General features: G+C 39.2%; 2 protein-coding genes across 4 annotated transcripts; both read right to left on the reverse strand.

Moving 5' to 3' along the window:
- Window positions 1-658: 658 nt before the first annotated feature.
- LOC146692430 (cytochrome P450 2K1-like) lies at window positions 659-6,120 on the reverse strand. Of its 2 annotated transcripts, none has more exons than XM_085432514.1 (9): window positions 5,809-6,120; window positions 5,555-5,717; window positions 5,120-5,269; window positions 4,865-5,025; window positions 4,574-4,777; window positions 4,250-4,391; window positions 3,938-4,122; window positions 1,758-1,899; window positions 659-1,676 (listed from the first exon to the last, which is right to left on the reverse strand). In XM_085432514.1, the coding sequence occupies exons 1-9, from the start codon at window positions 6,013-6,015 to the stop codon at window positions 1,489-1,491; spliced, it is 1,542 nt and encodes a 513-aa protein (XP_085288640.1). In that variant the 5' UTR covers window positions 6,016-6,120; the 3' UTR covers window positions 659-1,488. The 2 variants fall into 2 exon arrangements, with proteins under 2 accessions (XP_085288640.1, XP_085288641.1); XM_085432515.1 differs by having other exon boundaries at window positions 4,598-4,777; window positions 5,809-6,119.
- Window positions 6,121-7,812: 1,692 nt separating this feature from the next.
- Window positions 7,813-16,580, reverse strand: LOC146692431 (cytochrome P450 2K1-like). 2 transcript variants are annotated; one of them, XM_085432518.1, is made up of 9 exons: window positions 16,296-16,580; window positions 16,013-16,175; window positions 15,777-15,926; window positions 15,522-15,682; window positions 15,238-15,417; window positions 14,504-14,645; window positions 13,767-13,951; window positions 13,380-13,521; window positions 7,813-8,014 (listed from the first exon to the last, which is right to left on the reverse strand). In XM_085432518.1, exons 1-9 carry the CDS (start codon window positions 16,500-16,502, stop codon window positions 7,833-7,835), a joined length of 1,512 nt encoding a protein of 503 aa, XP_085288644.1. In that variant the 5' UTR covers window positions 16,503-16,580; the 3' UTR covers window positions 7,813-7,832. The 2 variants fall into 2 exon arrangements, with proteins under 2 accessions (XP_085288644.1, XP_085288643.1); XM_085432517.1 differs by lacking the exon at window positions 7,813-8,014 and adding an exon at window positions 12,642-13,302.
- Between the last annotated feature and the right edge of the window lie 1,991 nt (window positions 16,581-18,571).

Genomic DNA, 18,571 nt, shown 5'->3' on the forward strand with positions numbered 1-18,571 from the left:
ACCCAAGTTTGTATTAAATTATAAGAAATAAATACAATATAGAGTTAAGCTGTTACAGTTTAGGACATAGCTTTCTTTTTAAATCTCAGGTGTATTTTCCTGTGTACTTGTACACCTGTGTGGTCACCCCAATGATTGCAAGAAAGTAACTAAACCCAAGCAACCTAGGTTTCGCTCTTTTTCAGTCAACAGACATCACATTTCAAATGGCATTTGGTACATCAAATTATGTCTTACTGTTTTAACAGAATTTCTAACACTACAATAACGACAGATACTTTCTTCAAATTATAGATACTGCATAAAAATATGTCATGAATATTTATAAAAGATCTCATATCTCAAAGTTGAACATTGCTTTGAATTGAATTGTTTTTGAAATGAATATTCTTTAAATAAAAACGTTAACCATGGACAGGTACACTATGACAAAAAAAAACCAAAAAAAACTTGTCTCTTGTCTTGTTGTTACTTCCCTGATGGAGGATGAGCATATCTGCATTAAAACACTTTCAAAATAAATCACTTCATTCCTCTCATATGTCTCTATACTAGTATATGATCCATTTGTGTGATGCTAAACTACATAAAACAGGACCATTTGGACCTCTCACCAAAGAACAAGGTGGAGATTTACAGGTAAGAAGAAAAGGCAGTCTTGTTCTTCAAAATCAGTTTATTTCATTTCGCACTTCATGTGAGCTTCTCTGAAATAACAAAGAATAGAAAAAAACAGAAAGCACTAAAGGCTGAATTCCTTGACAGGCGTCAGGGTAGGACAACTTTGGAAAAAAATGCAACTTCATCACACGCAGGAAATAGCATCAAGTTTGTGAGGTGAAGGAATGAGGGTACTAGTTGGAGTTCATCCTTTGAAATGCTAGGTGCAGGAGTGAAACGGCAGTGCTGTTTACACAAGTAAATACAAAGTGCATTTTCTAAAGTTTCTGTGTTTTATTATTAAGGGGAAAAAAAATCCAAGCCTGTGCGAAAACGTGAATGTTCAGCCTATTTACATTGTTTCTTATTAGCTAGGCCCTGGGACGTAAAATGCCGGTTAACTGGTTAGATTTGTTTTCATATTCCACTCTCCATGTTCTAGATGTTGGATCTGCAGAATGGTCATTTTCAGTCTTCTCTGTCTGTCAGTGTGTCATGCAGTTTGACAAGATTAACAACCTTGGCAAAGAAGGGTGCCCATCTCCAGCTCATGCAAAAGCATACACGTATCAATGAAGCCCAAATGGTTACAATGAGTTGGGCTTCATTAGTTTGTAAAGGCCGATCCATATGCCTATGATAACTATGATAACTAAAAACAGAACCATATGCTCATATTTTCATAAAAATCGGAGGATTGAAATGTTGTAGAAATGAAATAAAGGGCTGATAAAAAAAACCCCCAACCAAACAAGAAACTACCCAAAAGAACTCATTTTTATAAAAGGATTGAGAAGATAGGACAACTTTGTTTAGACTGCCTCCTTCTTACATACAGGGAACAGCACATAGTTTGTGAGGTGAAGGGCTGAGAGTAATGCCCACAACTGCAGTCAGATCTAACTCTTCTTCTGAAACTCCAGGTGCAGGAGTGAAACGAAAATGTTGAAGGAGGGTGGTGAAGAAGAGGAAGAGCTCCATCCTGGCCAGACTCTCTCCGAGGCAAATCCTGCGACCTGCAAGAGAGAATTCATGAAACATTTCTGGCTCTCTTGTGAGTCAAAGTAAACTAAACAGTGATGGCTGAGCTCACAAACCTGCAGAAAATGGAATGAAGGCATCTCGCTTGACAAACTTTTTCTCTTTGTCCAGGAAGTGAGCAGGATAAAAGCTGTGCGGTCTTTCCCACTCGTTGGGATCATGCAGGGCAGATGTCAAGAGAGGAAACACTGTGGTTCCCTGCAAAAATTACAATACACAAACTGAAAATGCTTTTTATATGATACATTTTAATAGCTTACAGAAGTTACTTATGTTACTAATGTCAAACTTCTTCTAGCAAAGGTAATGAGGGGGGTTATGGTCAATGGCTGTCTGATCAGCATGATCAGACATGTTAATACTTGATATTAACAGTATGTTACAAGCCATTTTCAGAATATCTTTAAAGGGTAAATTCAATAGTTTTATGTTAAATACCTTTTTAACAGTGAAGAAATATTAAATATACATTCTACTTAAGTAAAGATAGACATGACAACCCCTTTTACAGTACAATCAAAAACACTGTAGAATACAAATCCAGTTACTAGTTTAACAACAGTATATATATATATATTTTTAAACTTTTTTATGGGTGATATTTCATTACATAATTTCCCATTTATTTTAATTTATTCTACCATAAAATTCGATACATTTTCCATTGTGTAATTACTAAAAAATTCTATATTCTATATTTTTATGGTAGTAAAAGGACATTTTGTTATTTAACTTTAAATTTGTTTTTCGGTCGCCCCAGAAAATCACAGTTTATTACTCAAGGTGGAGTATTTGAATCAGCTGGGTATCCAGACAAGAGGGAAATACAAATCCAGATTAGCTGCAACACAGATTAATTGATCAGCATTTTTTTCCCTTTGCATATAGGCTGTGATCAGCAGCATATTGGTGAAAATACTTGCATTCTTCTATAACAGTGTTGTAATTCTTCTTTTTTTTTTTTATTATTCATCTGCTGCCTTTAGCGCCCTCTTCTGTCACACTGTCTTCCTGCATGTCTTCCTGCACTGCTATCTTCATGTTTCCTCCTGCCTGCTCTCTTTTCACCATTGTCCAACATGCTTAATATCCCTCCTCAAACAAATGTATAAATAATCTCAATCTTGGCTCTTTGAATTTGTCTCTAAACTGCTCAGCCTGAGCCTTCCCTCTGATGTAATCCTTTATAATGGTGTCTTTTGTCAAATTAATCAGCATTTATTTACTTAATGCGTTTGATGGCCTGCATGTCGTTCTTGCACTTTTTTTCTAATATTATTGTGAACAGCAGGCAACTTCCTCTTTTTTTTTCCTTTCAGCTATTCCCTTTAGCACCCTGTTCTTTCACATTAACCTTCTGCATGTCCTCCTTCTTCAATATTTAAATACATCTTCTCTGTGGTCTTCATCTTTTCCTCCTGCCTGGCTGCTCTGTCTTCACCATTGTCCAAAATCCTTAATTCCCCCACTCTGCATATGTCCAAACAATCTCAACTTTGCCTCTCTTACTTTGTCTCCAGAGTGTTCAAACTAGAATCCATCATATGCATTTTGCTTTTTTCTGCTCTTTATAATTATTAATTGGTTCTGCACTCACTTTAGCTTCTTTTTTACATGCTGTTTTAAAAGGAGGATTGTTGGCGTGCCACTTTAGCTCAGTGGGTGAGCAGGCAGCTACATGGCTGGAGAAAGAAGGCTCAGGTGTGAGTCTGACCTGCAGCCCTTTGCTGTGTGTCTTTCCCCTCTTTCTTCCCAGTTTCCTGTCTACGTTAACTGCTACATAATCCAATAAAGGCAAAATTGCCAGAAAAAAATATCTAAAAGAAAAAGAGCATTGTGAATCTGTACAATATTATCACGAAAAACAGAACAGCACACTAAAAGGCACATAATCTATTCTCCAGTTTCACATTTTACAAAGTTTTGCAAGGTGCTTTTGTTGTTTTTTAGTTGTTTTTTTACGATAACTTGTGTAATTCTTGCCTGTATGATTTTAAAGCTTTCTTTTGCTGGCAGCAGTTTTCCTGCCAACCTCCCTGTAAGCTTCAGTTTCCTGCTGACAGGTAAATCAGTAGAAGCAATGCCTATGCCTTTGTCTGCATTTAGGCTGACCTGCCTGTCGTCATGTATCATGGCCCCAACTTGAAAGGACATTGTTCATATTGCATTTATTTTTTCCATCAAGATATTTCTTTGGTATATCTTCGGTTTTCCATAGTAAGTGTGTTAGTGTTACCTTCTCAATAAAGTGACCCTGAAAAGTGATGTCTCGGGTGGTTTTGTGAGGAAGTGCAGTGGGGATGATGCTGCTCAGTCTCTGTGTCTCATGGATGACGGCGTCAGTGAAGGGAAGGTTTTTCCTATCGGCAACCTGCACCTGTCGATCTCCTATGACCCTCCTCAGCTCTTCCTGGACCTCATCTGAAGCATAAAAGAGTGCAGTGGACACATCCCCATTACCTGACTAAAACACTTCACTTATACTAAATAAATACATAAAAGCTTTGTGGTTCACTTGATCTTGTCTTTTTTTACTTAGGCTTCTCACCCTGTATCTCTGGATATTTGGCCATAAGCAGAAGTCCCCATCTCAGTGTAGTTGATGTTGTCTCAGTGCCGGCAGAAAACAGATTCATGACTGTTATCATAAGGTTTTCATTATGGAAGTGACTGTTGGTAATCCCAGATTCCTGCACATAGACATTTAACAGAAAAGTCACTCAAATCATTCTAATCCTAAAGTTTAGTTGAGTTGCAAATCAACAGAGGTTTCAGATACATTTCAAAGTTCTATGAACACACAGCTACAGTTTTGGGCAGGAACATGCACAATTTCACCCTGAGCTTCAGTTAAACATCCGAGAACACCAACTTGAAAGATGATAGACAGTCCAACCTCCAGATTTTGTTTGCGGACGAGAAAGGCATCCACAAAGCCTCTGCACATCTGGGGATTCAGACTCTCTTTTAAGCGACTGAAGATGGCTCGGTTTTGTTTCTTATTAGCAGAATATATTTTGTGTATTTCATTTCTGTCCCCAGTCCACTTGAAGAGCGATGGAAACATGTCAAAGATCTGTCAAAGTTGACAAAGTAATGCTTTATGCAAAGCAAAATAAATAATACTGTCAGTGAATATACTTCAAAAAGTAGCAATTAATACCTGTATTGAGGGACTTCCACCAAGTCTAACAATTCTGGATGTTCTCTTTACCAGAAGTATAAACTCTGGATCATTATATTCAAATCTGCTGCCATAGACGATGGAGCAGATAATATTAGAGACTGCACAGTTAACTGGTTGGGTTGTATCAAAAGCTTCTCCTGTTACAACAGAAATAAAATAGCACATGAACTTTAGAAAAAATGTCAGTTTATTTACTATTTACTAAACTCAACACAATGTGATTAGTTTTACCTTGAAATTTCTTAAAAACTTCGATGAGGTATTGACATTCTTCAATTATTTTGTCCTCACATGCTCTCTTGCCCATCCCAAAGTCTCTCAGGTTAGTCAGTGCAAAGCGCCTCATTTCTTTCCATGAATCGCCGTTGGACCACACAACCCCTGAAATGAAATTTTTACAAAATAGTTTACCTAAGATAGATTAACCTCAAAGTGTAACTGTGTGAAAAAATACATTTATTGTAGCATAATATTAGGGTTGCCAACTGATTCGTCCTTTTAGTCTACCTTAAATGTCACATATATTGACCATTACTTGTAATGTCACATACACTGCATATTTACACTATGTCCAGAGGGTTGTGCATTGTGTTTCTGACATAACAGAGTGTCTCTTATTTCATAGTTAAAAAAATAGCAACCCTACATAATAGTCATTTTCCATACCATGTGATTGAGTGAGTTCACGCATGATCTCCAGTGGATTTCTGTCTCCAAACACGTCATCATAGTCGACAAGTGCCTCCTTCACTGTCTTGTATCCTGCCAGGACCACCACTTTTTTGGGTCCCAGATAGAGAGTAAAGACTGATCCATATTTCTTAGATAACTAGGGACAGAAAAACAAAGGCAAATGTGTTACCTGGTGAGCTGAATCTACAAAACACCCTGAAAGAAAAATAATACAAAAACTACCTCACCTCCAGTAATGTGTTGTAGGGTTTTTTCAGATCCAGCTGCAGCAGGTTCCCAAGCAAGGGGAGTGGTCTGGGTCCTGGAGGCTCCTTACCATGTTTTTTGGTACTGAAACTGGAAGGGGAGAATAAATACATGAACAGGAAAACTGTGAAAGCCCCCAACAAGAATGTGTAACTGAAACAATGGAGAAAAACATCTAATATCCCCATGGTTTTCAAACCAAATATCCACTGAGAGTTCTTTTTACAGGGACACTCTCTGACTCTGCATTTGGTACTAAACTAGATTTTTTCTTTGGTGCCCAATCTAGACAATAAGTACTAGGGGGTGGGATGATTTAGTAGAAAGGTTCCAAATGAACGACCTAGTAAACCATTACTGTGAACAAACTGGTACTTTGGACTGTGCAAATATGCAAATATTAAAATTGTACTTGGATCTGAAGCAACTAGAAGGACATTTCTATGTACAACCACAAGCTCAGCTGCAACCGTAAGATGTTATATATATATATATATATATGAAGATTTTTTTTAAAATTTTCATTGTAAATAGACTAAAGCACTTAATTAAAAGTAGTCTAACATAAACGTAAATGCTGTAATTTGATTAATAAACCATGTAACTTGGATGGATTCGATGCTGGTGTGACCACAGTGCACATGTCTGCTGTTGCTCACAGTGGTCCAAGGGACCGCTCAGGGAGTTTGTGTGTTCGCTTCAGACACATGAAAAATTAGAGGGAACATTTCTCCCAGGCTGTGGAACTCTCTACCCCCAGATATAAGAAACATTGGTTTTCTCCCCCAGTTAAAAACTCAAAACCCATCTGTTCAAATCTGCATATTCACTGTCAACCCACTGTTTGTTAATTTTATCTTGTGCTTTTGCCATTGTTCTATTATGTGTTTTTATCTATTGTATAGTGTCCTCTGGTGTCTTGAAAGGTGCTTTATAAATAACATTTATTATTATTATTATTATTATCTTTAAGAGCAAGTGAGAAAATGATACATGTGCTGATGTAGCATTTTTAAGTGATCAAAACATTCTGCCTTTATTGTCAGTCAAAACTTTACAGACAGCTATTCAGAGACTGTTCTAAAGCAAACAGGCAAATGTGACATCTTTACCTACATGAGACTGGGCTAATAAAATTACATTGAAACAAAAAGGAGCAAATTAACTAAACATTTTGTAAATCAGTGACTCTGAAATAAAGGACACAAAATGACAGAAGGCAATATTCTGAAAAAAAACTGGGCTGATTTATTTTCACAGGGCAACAACAGCTTTTAAAGAGCATCTCTTCCTCACATTTGGGAAACAGCAAATAATTTGTGAATAGAAGGGCTGAGAGTAATGCCCACAACTGGAGTCAGATCATTTTGGAAACAACTTGTCATGTTTTGGCTGTGTGGCAGGCGGGGATTGGACCCAAACGCAAACTCACGGGGACAGAACTTGAACTCAAAAGCACAGCTTTATTGCTGGAAAATAGAACACAAGCAATACAAAACTAAACTGGGAAAAGCTAATTATAATGCATACCAGGAGACACGGGGAGAATCGCACACAGCATGAGGGAGAACACGACACCAAACTGAGGGAGACGCAGACATAAATACACAGAGGGTTAACGAGGGAAGTGGGAACACACGGGGAACACCGGTGACACTGATAATCATAACAAGACACGGCAGGAGTAAATGCAACACTGACAGGAGACTGTCAAAGTAAAACAGGAAGTACACAGAGGTTCAGACAGGAGGAGAGAGAGCACGGGGAGAACACAGACATAACAGGCTGGGGAAAACATGGAATAAAACATGAGGGGAGACGAGGGCTCACAGATACATAGAGGGGCACACAGGGGATAAAAGTCACAAGGGGAAATCAATTAAGGAACAAAATACAAAAAGACATGAATACTAAGACTGCTGGGCCAACATGGCCCAGGATCATGACACAACTGAGGTGAATCTTTTAACCAGAGCAAGATATGTTTTTAGAGAATATCTGTTCCTCACATTCTGGAAACAGCACACAGTTTGTGAGGTGAAGGGCTGAGAGTAAAACCCACAGCTGGAGTCAGATCTAATTCATTCTCTGAAACTCCAGGTGCAGGAGTGAAATGGAAATGGAGGGTGGTGAAGAAGAGGAAGAGCTCCATCCTGGCCAGACTCTCTCCAAGACAAATCCTGCGACCTGCAAGAGAGAACTACTTTCATCAATGTAACCTAAACAGTGATAGTTGAGCTCACAAACCTGCAGAAAAGGGAATGAATGCATCTCACTTGACAAATTAATTCTCTTTGTCCAGGAAGTGAGCAGGGTAAAAGCTGTGTGGTTTCTCCCACTCGTTGGGATCATGCAGGACAGATGTCAAGAGAGAAAAAAATGTGGTTCCCTGATGAAATTACAAAACACAAACTGAAAATGCTTTCTATATTGTATATAACTCATATGGAAATCAAAGAAAATGGACATGCTTCTTATGACAGAAAACTGCTTCCAGATGAAGATGAATATTGGAAAGAATCAGAATCATTTACCTTGACACATCTTCCAATATTCATAAAGGGTGAAGCTGAACAAATTTTCAGCCCAGCTTTAATTTTCTATTACAGTTTTTGCCCACTGCTTGAACACATTTTGCAAAACCCCGCTCGCTGTGCCAAAACTGTACACACAAGTACACATGACACAACACTGGGAAATATACTATTCACATCTGTGCCAAATTGGAACTCTACTCCCAAAACCTAAACTCTGCTGTCAAAACCTAACATTCCTTTGTCAAAATGTAACTCTGTTGACAAAATGACACATACCTGCACCATATGCAAACACTCACAGATCAGGGGGAACACACTAGTCTGCTGTACATAAAACACTGCAGTCCTTGATTCCCATTGTTTATTCAGAAGGCACATTTACAGGAGACACATTTCCAAACAACCATAAACGCAAATAGACCTACTCAATACTGTACATTGCAGTACCATGAATACAGGTACAGCAAATAAAACAACAACAACACAATAGTACTGCAATAGAAAAAACACTATACTGTAAACACAAAAAACCATGACAATTGTGCATAAGTGGGCTCATGGATCCCGCCGTCTGTTGGGGTCTGGCCACAGGACCTCATCAACATCGCAAGCAATGTCCTCTCCCGCTAGGCACCGGGGTAAATATCCTCTTGCTCTCCCTCCATCCATGCTTGCAAAGTTCTTGGAATGGCTACGCTGAGGGCTTTTTGTAGTTGGCTAATTGGTGTTCGGTTTTGCAAGTAGGTGCCTTCAGGTGTGTATTTGAGTGGTTGCAATTACCCGATGTGTTTTGTATTTTGGATACATGTGTTTTCCGAATGGCACCCTGAGATTTCATTTTGTGAGCGAAGTGTCTTATGTATGAAATAGAGTGTAGCATGCAGGACCATGTGTGTTGCATGAGGGAGTAGGTGTGTTGCATAATTGGTACTGGGGTGCAAAGCAGCGCTTTTGTTTAAGGTAGGGGTACATGTGTTTGAGGTATGGTAACAACAGCTTCACGTTGTGTTACTTTAGTCTAAGCATGGGTTTATAGTGTTCAAGCAACGGGCAAAAACTGTAATTGCATTTTAATTTTCAGATTAATTTAAATTCACTTAGGTTCAATTCAATTTTATTTCTACAGCGCCAAACCTCTAGGCGCTTTATATTTTAGGGTAGACCCTACAATCATGTTGCTTCACAACAAAGTTCATCTTTAGGTGTTGTATATTGTAAATTCAGGTCTTGCTGAGAACTGGCTTCACAACAGAGGAGCCTGCGAGATGATGGCATTTCTTACTCTCTTTTTTTGGAAACTCCAGGAACCTCAAGTAAGCCTGCACTCTGAGAGAGTTTAAGACACGATGGAGCTTGCATAGTCAAATTATTTTAATTCTGGCTTTGAGGCCTTTTTTCATATGACAGGGAAGCAGTTTAGAGTCTATAATCACTGTTAAAGAGCATATCCTGGCCAAGTCAGATTCTTTAGTTTAGTCTGAATTAAGAGACAGAAACATAGTGGTGATCCAGACCTTTATCTTTTCAAGCTAATTCTATAGTTTAACTATTTGATTTGATCTGACCTCATGGATAAACACAACTGAGTATCATTTGCATATAGGCATACAACTGTTTGCTTTGTTTTCTAATAACATTACCAGTGCCAAGCATGTATTACTTGGAAAGAATTTTAAGAAGTGAGCCCACTCCTTGTTGCACGGCCCTTCAGGTTCTCTGTCTGCCCTGCAAGCACTACATGCCATTTGTTCTCAGTTTGGTGACAGTCCCCACCAAGGCCTTTCCCAAACTGCAGTCTCAGTTCATGCTCAAACCATCTGACATCATTTACTATGAATCCGTGTCTGTGTGCATCTGTATGATGTCAAGTCTCAGATGCAGTTTTGCCATGTTGTGTGAACATCTTCATCTGACTGGGCTGAGGTAGAAGTGGAGGGCTAGTCATGGTTTTAAAAACAAATTCCGAGTATAACAGTGGCCTCCTGCCATATCATCGCTGCCAGAGGACTCCACGCCTGCTGGTTCTGTTTTGTCGCTGCCAGGGGTCTCCGCACCTGCTGGTCCTGCTTCTGTTCCCACTGGGGGGTTCTGGAGAACGGAACCAGCTGTCTCCGCTGGAGGATCGGAGTGGCCCGTTCAGTTGTCTGTCTCTGTTGGAGGCTCCAGGGAGTTCATCCAGCCATCAGCCCCACCAGATCCTCCACCTACGGCTTCCACACCATTGACTGCACTGCCACCACTTGCTCCATCACCTGTGGCTTCCACGCCATTGCCTGCAGTACCACCACCTGCAGTTTCCACACTGTCACCTGCAGCTGCATTTTCCACTAGTGGTGAGTGGATCGATCCACATATCGATTGTACCAATACCAGGTCGGCATCGGATCGATACTAGCCTGGTGAGATCGATTCTAAACTTTAAGTTCCGGACTTGTTTGCAATGCTGTGGTTTTGGCAAAGACGAAACAGTCAGGTCGTCGAGGTTTGCGTAGACTTTTTATTAAAAATCTTTCTAATAAATATTGATAATATTCATTTTCTATAAGCGTTTTCTATTTAATTACAAACTTTGTGCCAAATATGTTCTGGGTTTTAAGTATTTAATAATAAAAAAGGAAACATCACAAAAAACGCTTGAGGTCATGAAAATGAGATTTGTTGAGATTTGTATCGGTGATACTGGCCTGTATTTACATGTAGCCTGGCTAAATTAACCAGCCCAGAACACAGATTATCTTTGGGGTTCTTTTAATCTGAATGATGAAGTAAGTGCTCAGAAGAAAATAACAAGGTTGTAAAAATAAAGAAATAAAATTGTTACAGACAGCTCCTATCCAGTAACAGCTTTGTGCTCTGGTAACCCACTGCTACTGCAGGTTATTTCCCCAACTTTATCAGCATCTGGAACTCAAGGACATCTAGCGTCATTTCGTGTCTGATATAAACCCAAACATAAATAAAACAAAACTTAGCAGTGCAAAAATAACTGTAGTGGCTTCTCAGTGCATTAATCCAGCAGAAAACGGAATATGGATCCCTCTGAGACGAACGGCGAAGTTGGTGGCAGCTACTCCTGGTGCCTTAACTGTTGCACACTTTGCGTTCAAAACAGATCACGCAGCGAAAAAAGGCATTGCACACCCACATAAAACCAATGCAAGCTAGCACTCATGCATGTCTCCGTAGATCCCCATGATCCCTTCCGCTCTCAGAGGTACCCCAAAAGAAAAACAGTGCCATCCAGTGGCATGTCCCATAATATCGAACTTCCACCCGGCTACATACATGGTATCGCATCGATACCAAAATATGCAGTATCACACACCACTAGTTTCCACACCGTTGACTGCAGCTCCACCTGCCTTGTCTGGTCCTGCCTCGTCTGGGCCTACATCATCCGGTCCACATCCTCCTCGGCTGGCATGGCCAGCTTGTTCACGCCTAGCACACCGTCGTTGGCCACTTTCCAGGCCGCAGGCTGAGGAACATTGCCGTCATGGTCGGCCTACTGAACGGTGTTGCTGCCTTCCACATGTCGTGTCAGTAGTCCTCCTCCGTTCAGCAAGCCTTCGATCGGCTGAAGCAACATTTCTCATGTGTGCCCATCCTGATCCAGGTTGACCTCAACAAGCCTTTTGTGGTGGTGTTTTGGACTCAGGGGTTGGGGTAGTGCTGTCCCAGCTCTCCGATGGAAAGCTTTGTCCCTTTAAAGTTTAACTTTTAACATTTATGAATTCATCACCTATCATCTTTTTGTTACTTAAACGACTTTCACATATTTTTTCTGGGTTTTATGGTCTAGCAGTGATCCACTGAAATAGATGAGGTGCTTTTTGAACTCTGGCTTGTTGTAAAACTCCTTGTTCTCAATATTTGCATTTAGGACAAAGGAAACTCAGAAAGAGGTCATTGCCATTTTGTTCTGAATCACTTTACCCTCCACTTTGTCAATATAATAATAATAATAATAATAATAATAATAATGGATTGGATTTATATAGTGCTTTTCAAGGCACACAAAGCGCTTTACAATGCCACTATTCATTCACTCTCGCATTCACACACTGGTGGAGGCAAGCTACGGTTGTAGCCACAGCTGCCCTGGGGCAGACTGACAGAAGCGAGGCTGCCATATCGCGCCATCGGCCAGAGGCGATATGTTTGCTTGTGTAGTTTTGGTGTAATTGTGCTGTAGAAGTACTGGGGCGGGAAGATTGTGCATTTGTTTGTTGTTCAGAATTTGTATCATGTGAAAAAATGTCATGCCATTGTTCACATAGTGTTGAATAATTTTTATTATCTAGTATTTTTAACTATTCAGACTGTTATACAGGTAGATGGTAAATTAATGGATAAGACTGGGTTATACAAAAACCTTGAAAATAAAATTTAAAAGTGGTTTATTTAATTTTGTAGATCATGTGAATTGCTTTGAAATAACAAATAATAAAACCCCACAGAAAGGACTAATTTAAAACTAAAATAAGACCTCCTTTAGTACATGAGACTGGGGAGTACATCAACTTTGGAGCATAAGCAGCAACACAGCAGTTTTTTTCTTTTTCTAGATCACAAAAGTGTTTCAAAACACTTTCTAAACACAAGCGATTATTATTATGCATTAAACTGAGCTGGATTCTTTAACAGGCCAACAGAAGTATATTGCTATGGCACATTACCTTTACTGAGCAGAACAGAAATGTTAGAAATCTTACACTTGGGCCTTAACTTTGTTAAGAACACCTCTTCATCACATACAGGAAACAGCACACAGTTTGTGAGGTGAAGGGCTGAGTGTTAAGCCCACACTTGGAGTGAGATCTAATTCGTCCCCTGAAACTCCAGGAGCAGGTGTGAAACAAAAATGCTGCAAGAGGGTGGCGAAGAAGAGGAAGAGCTCCATCCTGGCCAGACTCTCTGCAAGGCAAATCCTGCGACCTGCAAGAGAGAATTCATGAAAAATTGATTGCTCTCCTATGAGCAGATGTAACCTTAACAGTGAGGAGCTCACAAACCTGCAGAAAATGGAATGAAAGCATCTCTTTTGACAAACTTTTTCTCTTTGTCCAGGAAGTGAGCAGGATAAAAGCTATGTGGTCTCTCCCACTCGTTGGGATCATGCAGGACAGATGTCAAGAAAGGAAACATTGTGGTTCCCTGCAGAAATGACAATACAAATAATTTCCCCCAGGGATCAATAAAGTATTCTGATTCTGATTCTGATTCTGATACACAAACTGAAAATGCCTCCTGTATGTTAAATAATAATGTCTTATAGTAATTAGTTATGTTACACACAGTCCTTATTATCCTCAACCAGTCCAAGTACCTGATGGGCCACAGCTTTGTTGAGTATTTTGTTGAGCTTTGTTTTCCATAGTAGCTGTGTTATTCAGTCTTACCTTCTCGATAAAGTGACCCTGAAAAGTGATGTCTCGGGTGGTTTTGTGAGGAAGTGCAGTGGGGTTGATGCTGCTCAGTCTCTGTGTCTCATGGATGACGGCGTCAGTGAAGGGCAGATTTTTCCTGTCAGCAACCTGCACCTGTCGATCTCCTATGACCCTCCTCAGTTCCTCCTGGACCTCATCTGGAGTATGAACAGAATCAGAATCAGAATCAGAATGGGTTTATTGCCAGATGTTGAGGTTTACAACATTAGGAAATTGCTGCGGTGCTTCAGTGCAGACAATAAGAATTAAAGTGCTATGTAGAAAGAAAGATATGTGCATGAGATATACATGAGATATATACATGAGAATAAGAATTATGAGTGCTACGTAGAAAGATATATACATGAGTGCAGGTGGTGATCAGTGCCAAACATGAAATGAAGCAGTGACACAGCGTAGGGTCATGTGTTAGTGGCGGGGACAATCATGTGGTTATTGTTCATGTGTCCAACAGCAGAGGGGAAGAAACTGTTCTTGTGGCGAGAGGTTCTGGTGCGAATGGACCGGAGCCTCCTGCCTGAGGGGAGCAGGTCAAGAACAGTGTACACATTTCATCCCTATGAGGCAGACTAAAACACTTCACCATACTTGAAAACTCCATGAAGATCAGATTTTGTTTCTGTGATGGTCTGTTTTCAGTAAAAACAATAATTGGCATATGCAAGTTGTGGATTACTTAGACTTCTCACCTTGAATTTTTGGATATTTGGCCATAAGCAGAAGTCCCCATCTCAGTGTAGTTGATGTTGTCTCAGTGCCGGCAGCAAACAGATGCATGACTGTCATCAAAAGGTTTTCATTATGGAAGTGACTGTTGGTAATCCCAGATTCCTGCACATAGACATTTAACGGCAAAGTCACTAAAATAAAGTTTAAGGGGCTTCAGTAGTACAAAAAAAGAAGTTATCCAACACTGATTTTACATGTATTTCCAATCCCTGTGTAGGCAATACCTCTAAAGAATTCACATAGACATAATGTCTTATATACAGTGCCATGAAAAAGTATTTTTCCCCTTTGTTGAATTCCTCTTGATTTTTATGCATAGTTATCACACATAAATGTTTCAGAGCATCAAAAAACTTTAATTTTAGGCAAAGTATTTTGTATTTACCCAGGTAAATATGAATTACAGGTTTTAAATGATGATTTCATTTATGAAGGGGAAAAACTATCCAAACCTACCTTGTTCTGTGCAAAAAAGTATTTACCACCTAAACCTAACAAATGGTTGTGTCACCCTTTGCATCTAGAACTGCAATCAACCACTTCTAAATAAGCAGTTCTGATAATGTCTTTCAATCAATGTGGAGGAATTTTAGCCCACTGATTGGGATTTTTTCACTAGTTGGAACAAAGTTTCACCCTGAGCTTCAGTGAAACATTCATGAACACCAACTTGAAAGATGATAGAGATGCCAACCTCCAGATTTTGTTTGCGAACCAGAAAGGCGTCTACAAAGCCTCTGCACATCTGGGGATTCAGAGTCTCTTTTAAGCGACTGAAGATGGTTTGGTTTTGTTTCTTATTGGCAGAAAATATTTTGTGTATTTCATTTCTGTCCGCAGTCCACTTGAAGAGCGATGGAAACATGTCGAAGATCTGTGAATCATCACATTTATATTTGGGATTAAATAACATTGTTGAATTGATACAGTTTATGTACTTTTAAAAATTCCGTAGCTTCAAAAAATAGGAATTGATACCTGTATTGAGGGACTTCCACTAAGTCTAACAATTCTGGCTGTCCGATCTACCAGAGATTTAAACTCTGGATCATTATATTCAAATCTGCTGCCATAGATGATGGAGCAGATAATATTAGAGACTGCACAGTTAACTGGTTGGGTTGTGTCAAAAGCTTCTCCTGTTACAACAGAAATAAAATAGCACATGAACTTTAGAAAAAATGTCAGTTTATTTACTATTTACTAAACTCAACACAATGTGATTAGTTTTACCTTGAAATTTCTTAAAAACTTCGATGAGGTATTGACATTCTTCAATTATTTTGTCCTCACATGCTCTCTTGCCCATCCCAAAGTCTCTCAGGTTAGTCAGTGCAAAGCGCCTCATTTCTTTCCATGAATCGCCGTTGGACCACGCAACCCCTGAAATGAAATTTTTACAAAGTAGTTTAACTAACACTAGATTCTGAAAAATACATTTATTGTAGCATAATAGTCACTTTTCATACCATGTCCTTGACTAAGTTCACGCATGATCTCCGGTGGATTTCTGTCTCCAAACACGTCATCATAGTCTACAAGTGCCTCCTTCACTGTCTTGTATCCTGATAGGACCACCACTTTTTTAGTTCCCAGATAGACCGTGAAGACTGATCCATATTTCTTGGATAACTAAGAACAGAAAAAAGTTCATTCTTTGACACAAATCCAACAAAACAAATGTAGGCAGCTCCCTGTAGAGCTGAATCTTGAAAACCACCTAAAAGAAAAGTAATGCAAAAACAAACTCACCTCCAGTAATGTGTTGTAGGGTTTTTTCAGGTCAAGCTGAAGTAGGTTCCCAAGCAACGGAAGTGGTCTGGGTCCTGGAGGCTCCTTACCATGTGTTTTGGTACTGAAACTGGAAGGGGAGATTAAATACATGAACAGGAAAACTGTGAAAGCCCCCAACAAGAATGTGTAACTGAAGCAATGGAGAAAAACATCTAATATCCCCATGATTATAAAACAAAATGTCCTCTGATAGTTCTTTGTACACAGCGACTCACTGACCCAGCATTTGGTACTGAAGTTCTTTTTCTTTCTTTTTTTTGTTTCTTAGTTGACCAATCTAGACATCCACTACAAGGGGGTGGGAAAATGCAGTAGAAAGGTTAATCTGAATGACTTAGTAAATCATTACTGTTAGCAAGCTGTTACTTTGCTATATACTGATATTGATTTTCAACTCAGAAAGACCTGTCACCGAATTCTTATTGTTTAACCACAGTCACAGTTTTTTTGCTTCAGCCAAGTTCTCAAGCTTATTTTTCTGTGCAGTTGTACAACTGTGTGGTCACCCCAGTGATTTCAAGCAAGTAACTATTTGCTATTTGGGGGAGACCATGGTTCAGGTGGTTGGGAAGATCATCTGTAACTGATGGGTTGCCAGTTCGATCCCCCAGCTCTCTCTGTCCTGGTAGTTGTGTGCTTTGGCAAGACACTTTACCCTACCGCCTACTGGTGTTGGCCAGAGGGGCCGATGGCGTGATATGGCAGCCTCGCTTCTGTCGGTCTGCCCCAGGGCAGCTGTGGCTACAACTGTGGTTTGCCTGCATCAGTGTGTGAATGTGAGAGTGAATGAATTATAAAGCACTTTGGGTGCCTTGAAAAAAATTATAAATGCAATCCATTTTTATTTATTGATGTATTTATTTAATTTATTTTGGCACTCCATCCATAGTAATGTGTTAGACAGAAATCATATTTCAAATGGCATTTGGTACTTCAAACCATATATTACTGTTTAAACAGAATTTCTAACACTAGAATAAGGTCAGATACAGTCACGGCCGCGTAGCTGGTGTGTTTGTGAAGCGGAACAAAAAACAGACACAGGAGAGTAAACTCAGTATAAGAAAAGGTGAGCCATTTATTTGGCTGACAATACATGAACACAAAACAAGGCAAAGTGCGCTGGGGTAAAAACTAAACTGAAATCTAAACCGGGAATAAATTCAGATAAACTGTGACAAGAGAACATAAATCTGAAAAGCTGCATGCGGAACTATGACGTGAAAAAAAGAAGAAGAAAAAAAACACGCCAAAACTAAACACACTGACCATGGAAACAAGACTTTCAAAATAAAACAGGAAACATGGAGAGATGTAGACATGCTAACAAAAGCTCGATAACATGAAACATGCAGACAAGAACTACATGACAGGCTGGGGAGACACTAATTTGAATAAAATTAGGCTAAATTTTAAATCCAGGCAACAGGGTAGGACAACTTTGTATAAACTGCCACTTCTATGACCAAAAAGAGAATTCAAATTGTGAAAAATTTAGGTAGCATTTCAGGTAATGCAGTACTAGTTCATCCCAGTTTAAATAAACTAAACTGTACCTTTAGACGTAAACATGAGGTATTGACATACTTCTGTTATTGACATTCTTCTGTCACAAGCTCTCCATCCGGAAGTCTCTCACATTAGTAAATGCAAAGAGTCTCATTTCCATTCATGAATCACTTTTAGACCAAAAAAAGCCATGAGAAATGATTACATATAGCCACGGTCACAGTCAAACCCCTGAGGAGAAACGCTCAGAAAGTATTTTAAATAACACAGTTGGGACGATGGATCCTTATTTTGATAGTTTTCTTACCACGCCCTTGTCTAAATTCTTTTTCAAAATGCAATTGTTTTATTTCCAAAGACTATTTCATAACCAACAAGTGTGTCCTTCACAGTCTTGAATTCTGCAAAACCACCACTATTTTAGGTCCCAGATAGACTGTGATAATGGATCCATATTTCTTAAATACCTAAGAACAGCAACATTTGGTCTTCCGATGTCTGTGAAAATATGGACATATGCTGCTGTTCTAAGGAGAGATAAATCATCCATGGGGAGAAATAACAAGACAGAACAAAACAAAAAAAGAAAAACAGTTTTTTGTATCCATATATGATCCATCTTTTGTCTAACTAATAAAAGAAAAAACAAATTCTTTTACACACACATCCAAGAAAACATCAGTACTGATGATTCTGGCGTACATTTCTATGGCAAATTACTCTTA

This window comes from Copadichromis virginalis, linkage group LG15, assembly GCF_057382275.1.
Source record: "Copadichromis virginalis isolate Kocher_CV1m ecotype Utaka linkage group LG15, C_Virginalis_male_GT1.1, whole genome shotgun sequence".
NCBI lineage: Eukaryota > Metazoa > Chordata > Actinopteri > Cichliformes > Cichlidae > Copadichromis > Copadichromis virginalis.

Coding starts and splice junctions, on each gene's coding strand:
- LOC146692430 (XM_085432514.1), bottom strand. CDS start 6,015: ATGGGGATATTAGATGTTTTTCTCCATTGTTTCAGTTACACATTCTTG. Junction 4,778..4,864: donor GTGGAAGTCCCTCAATACAG/GTATTAATTGCT, acceptor CAACTTTGACAG/ATCTTTGACATGTTTCCATC. Junction 1,677..1,757: donor CTTCATTCCATTTTCTGCAG/GTTTGTGAGCTC, acceptor TCTCTCTTGCAG/GTCGCAGGATTTGCCTCGGA.
- LOC146692431 (XM_085432517.1), bottom strand. CDS start 16,502: ATGGGGATATTAGATGTTTTTCTCCATTGCTTCAGTTACACATTCTTG. Junction 15,683..15,776: donor AGTTTTTAAGAAATTTCAAG/GTAAAACTAATC, acceptor CTGTTGTAACAG/GAGAAGCTTTTGACACAACC. Junction 13,952..14,503: donor CAAATATCCAAAAATTCAAG/GTGAGAAGTCTA, acceptor TTCATACTCCAG/ATGAGGTCCAGGAGGAACTG.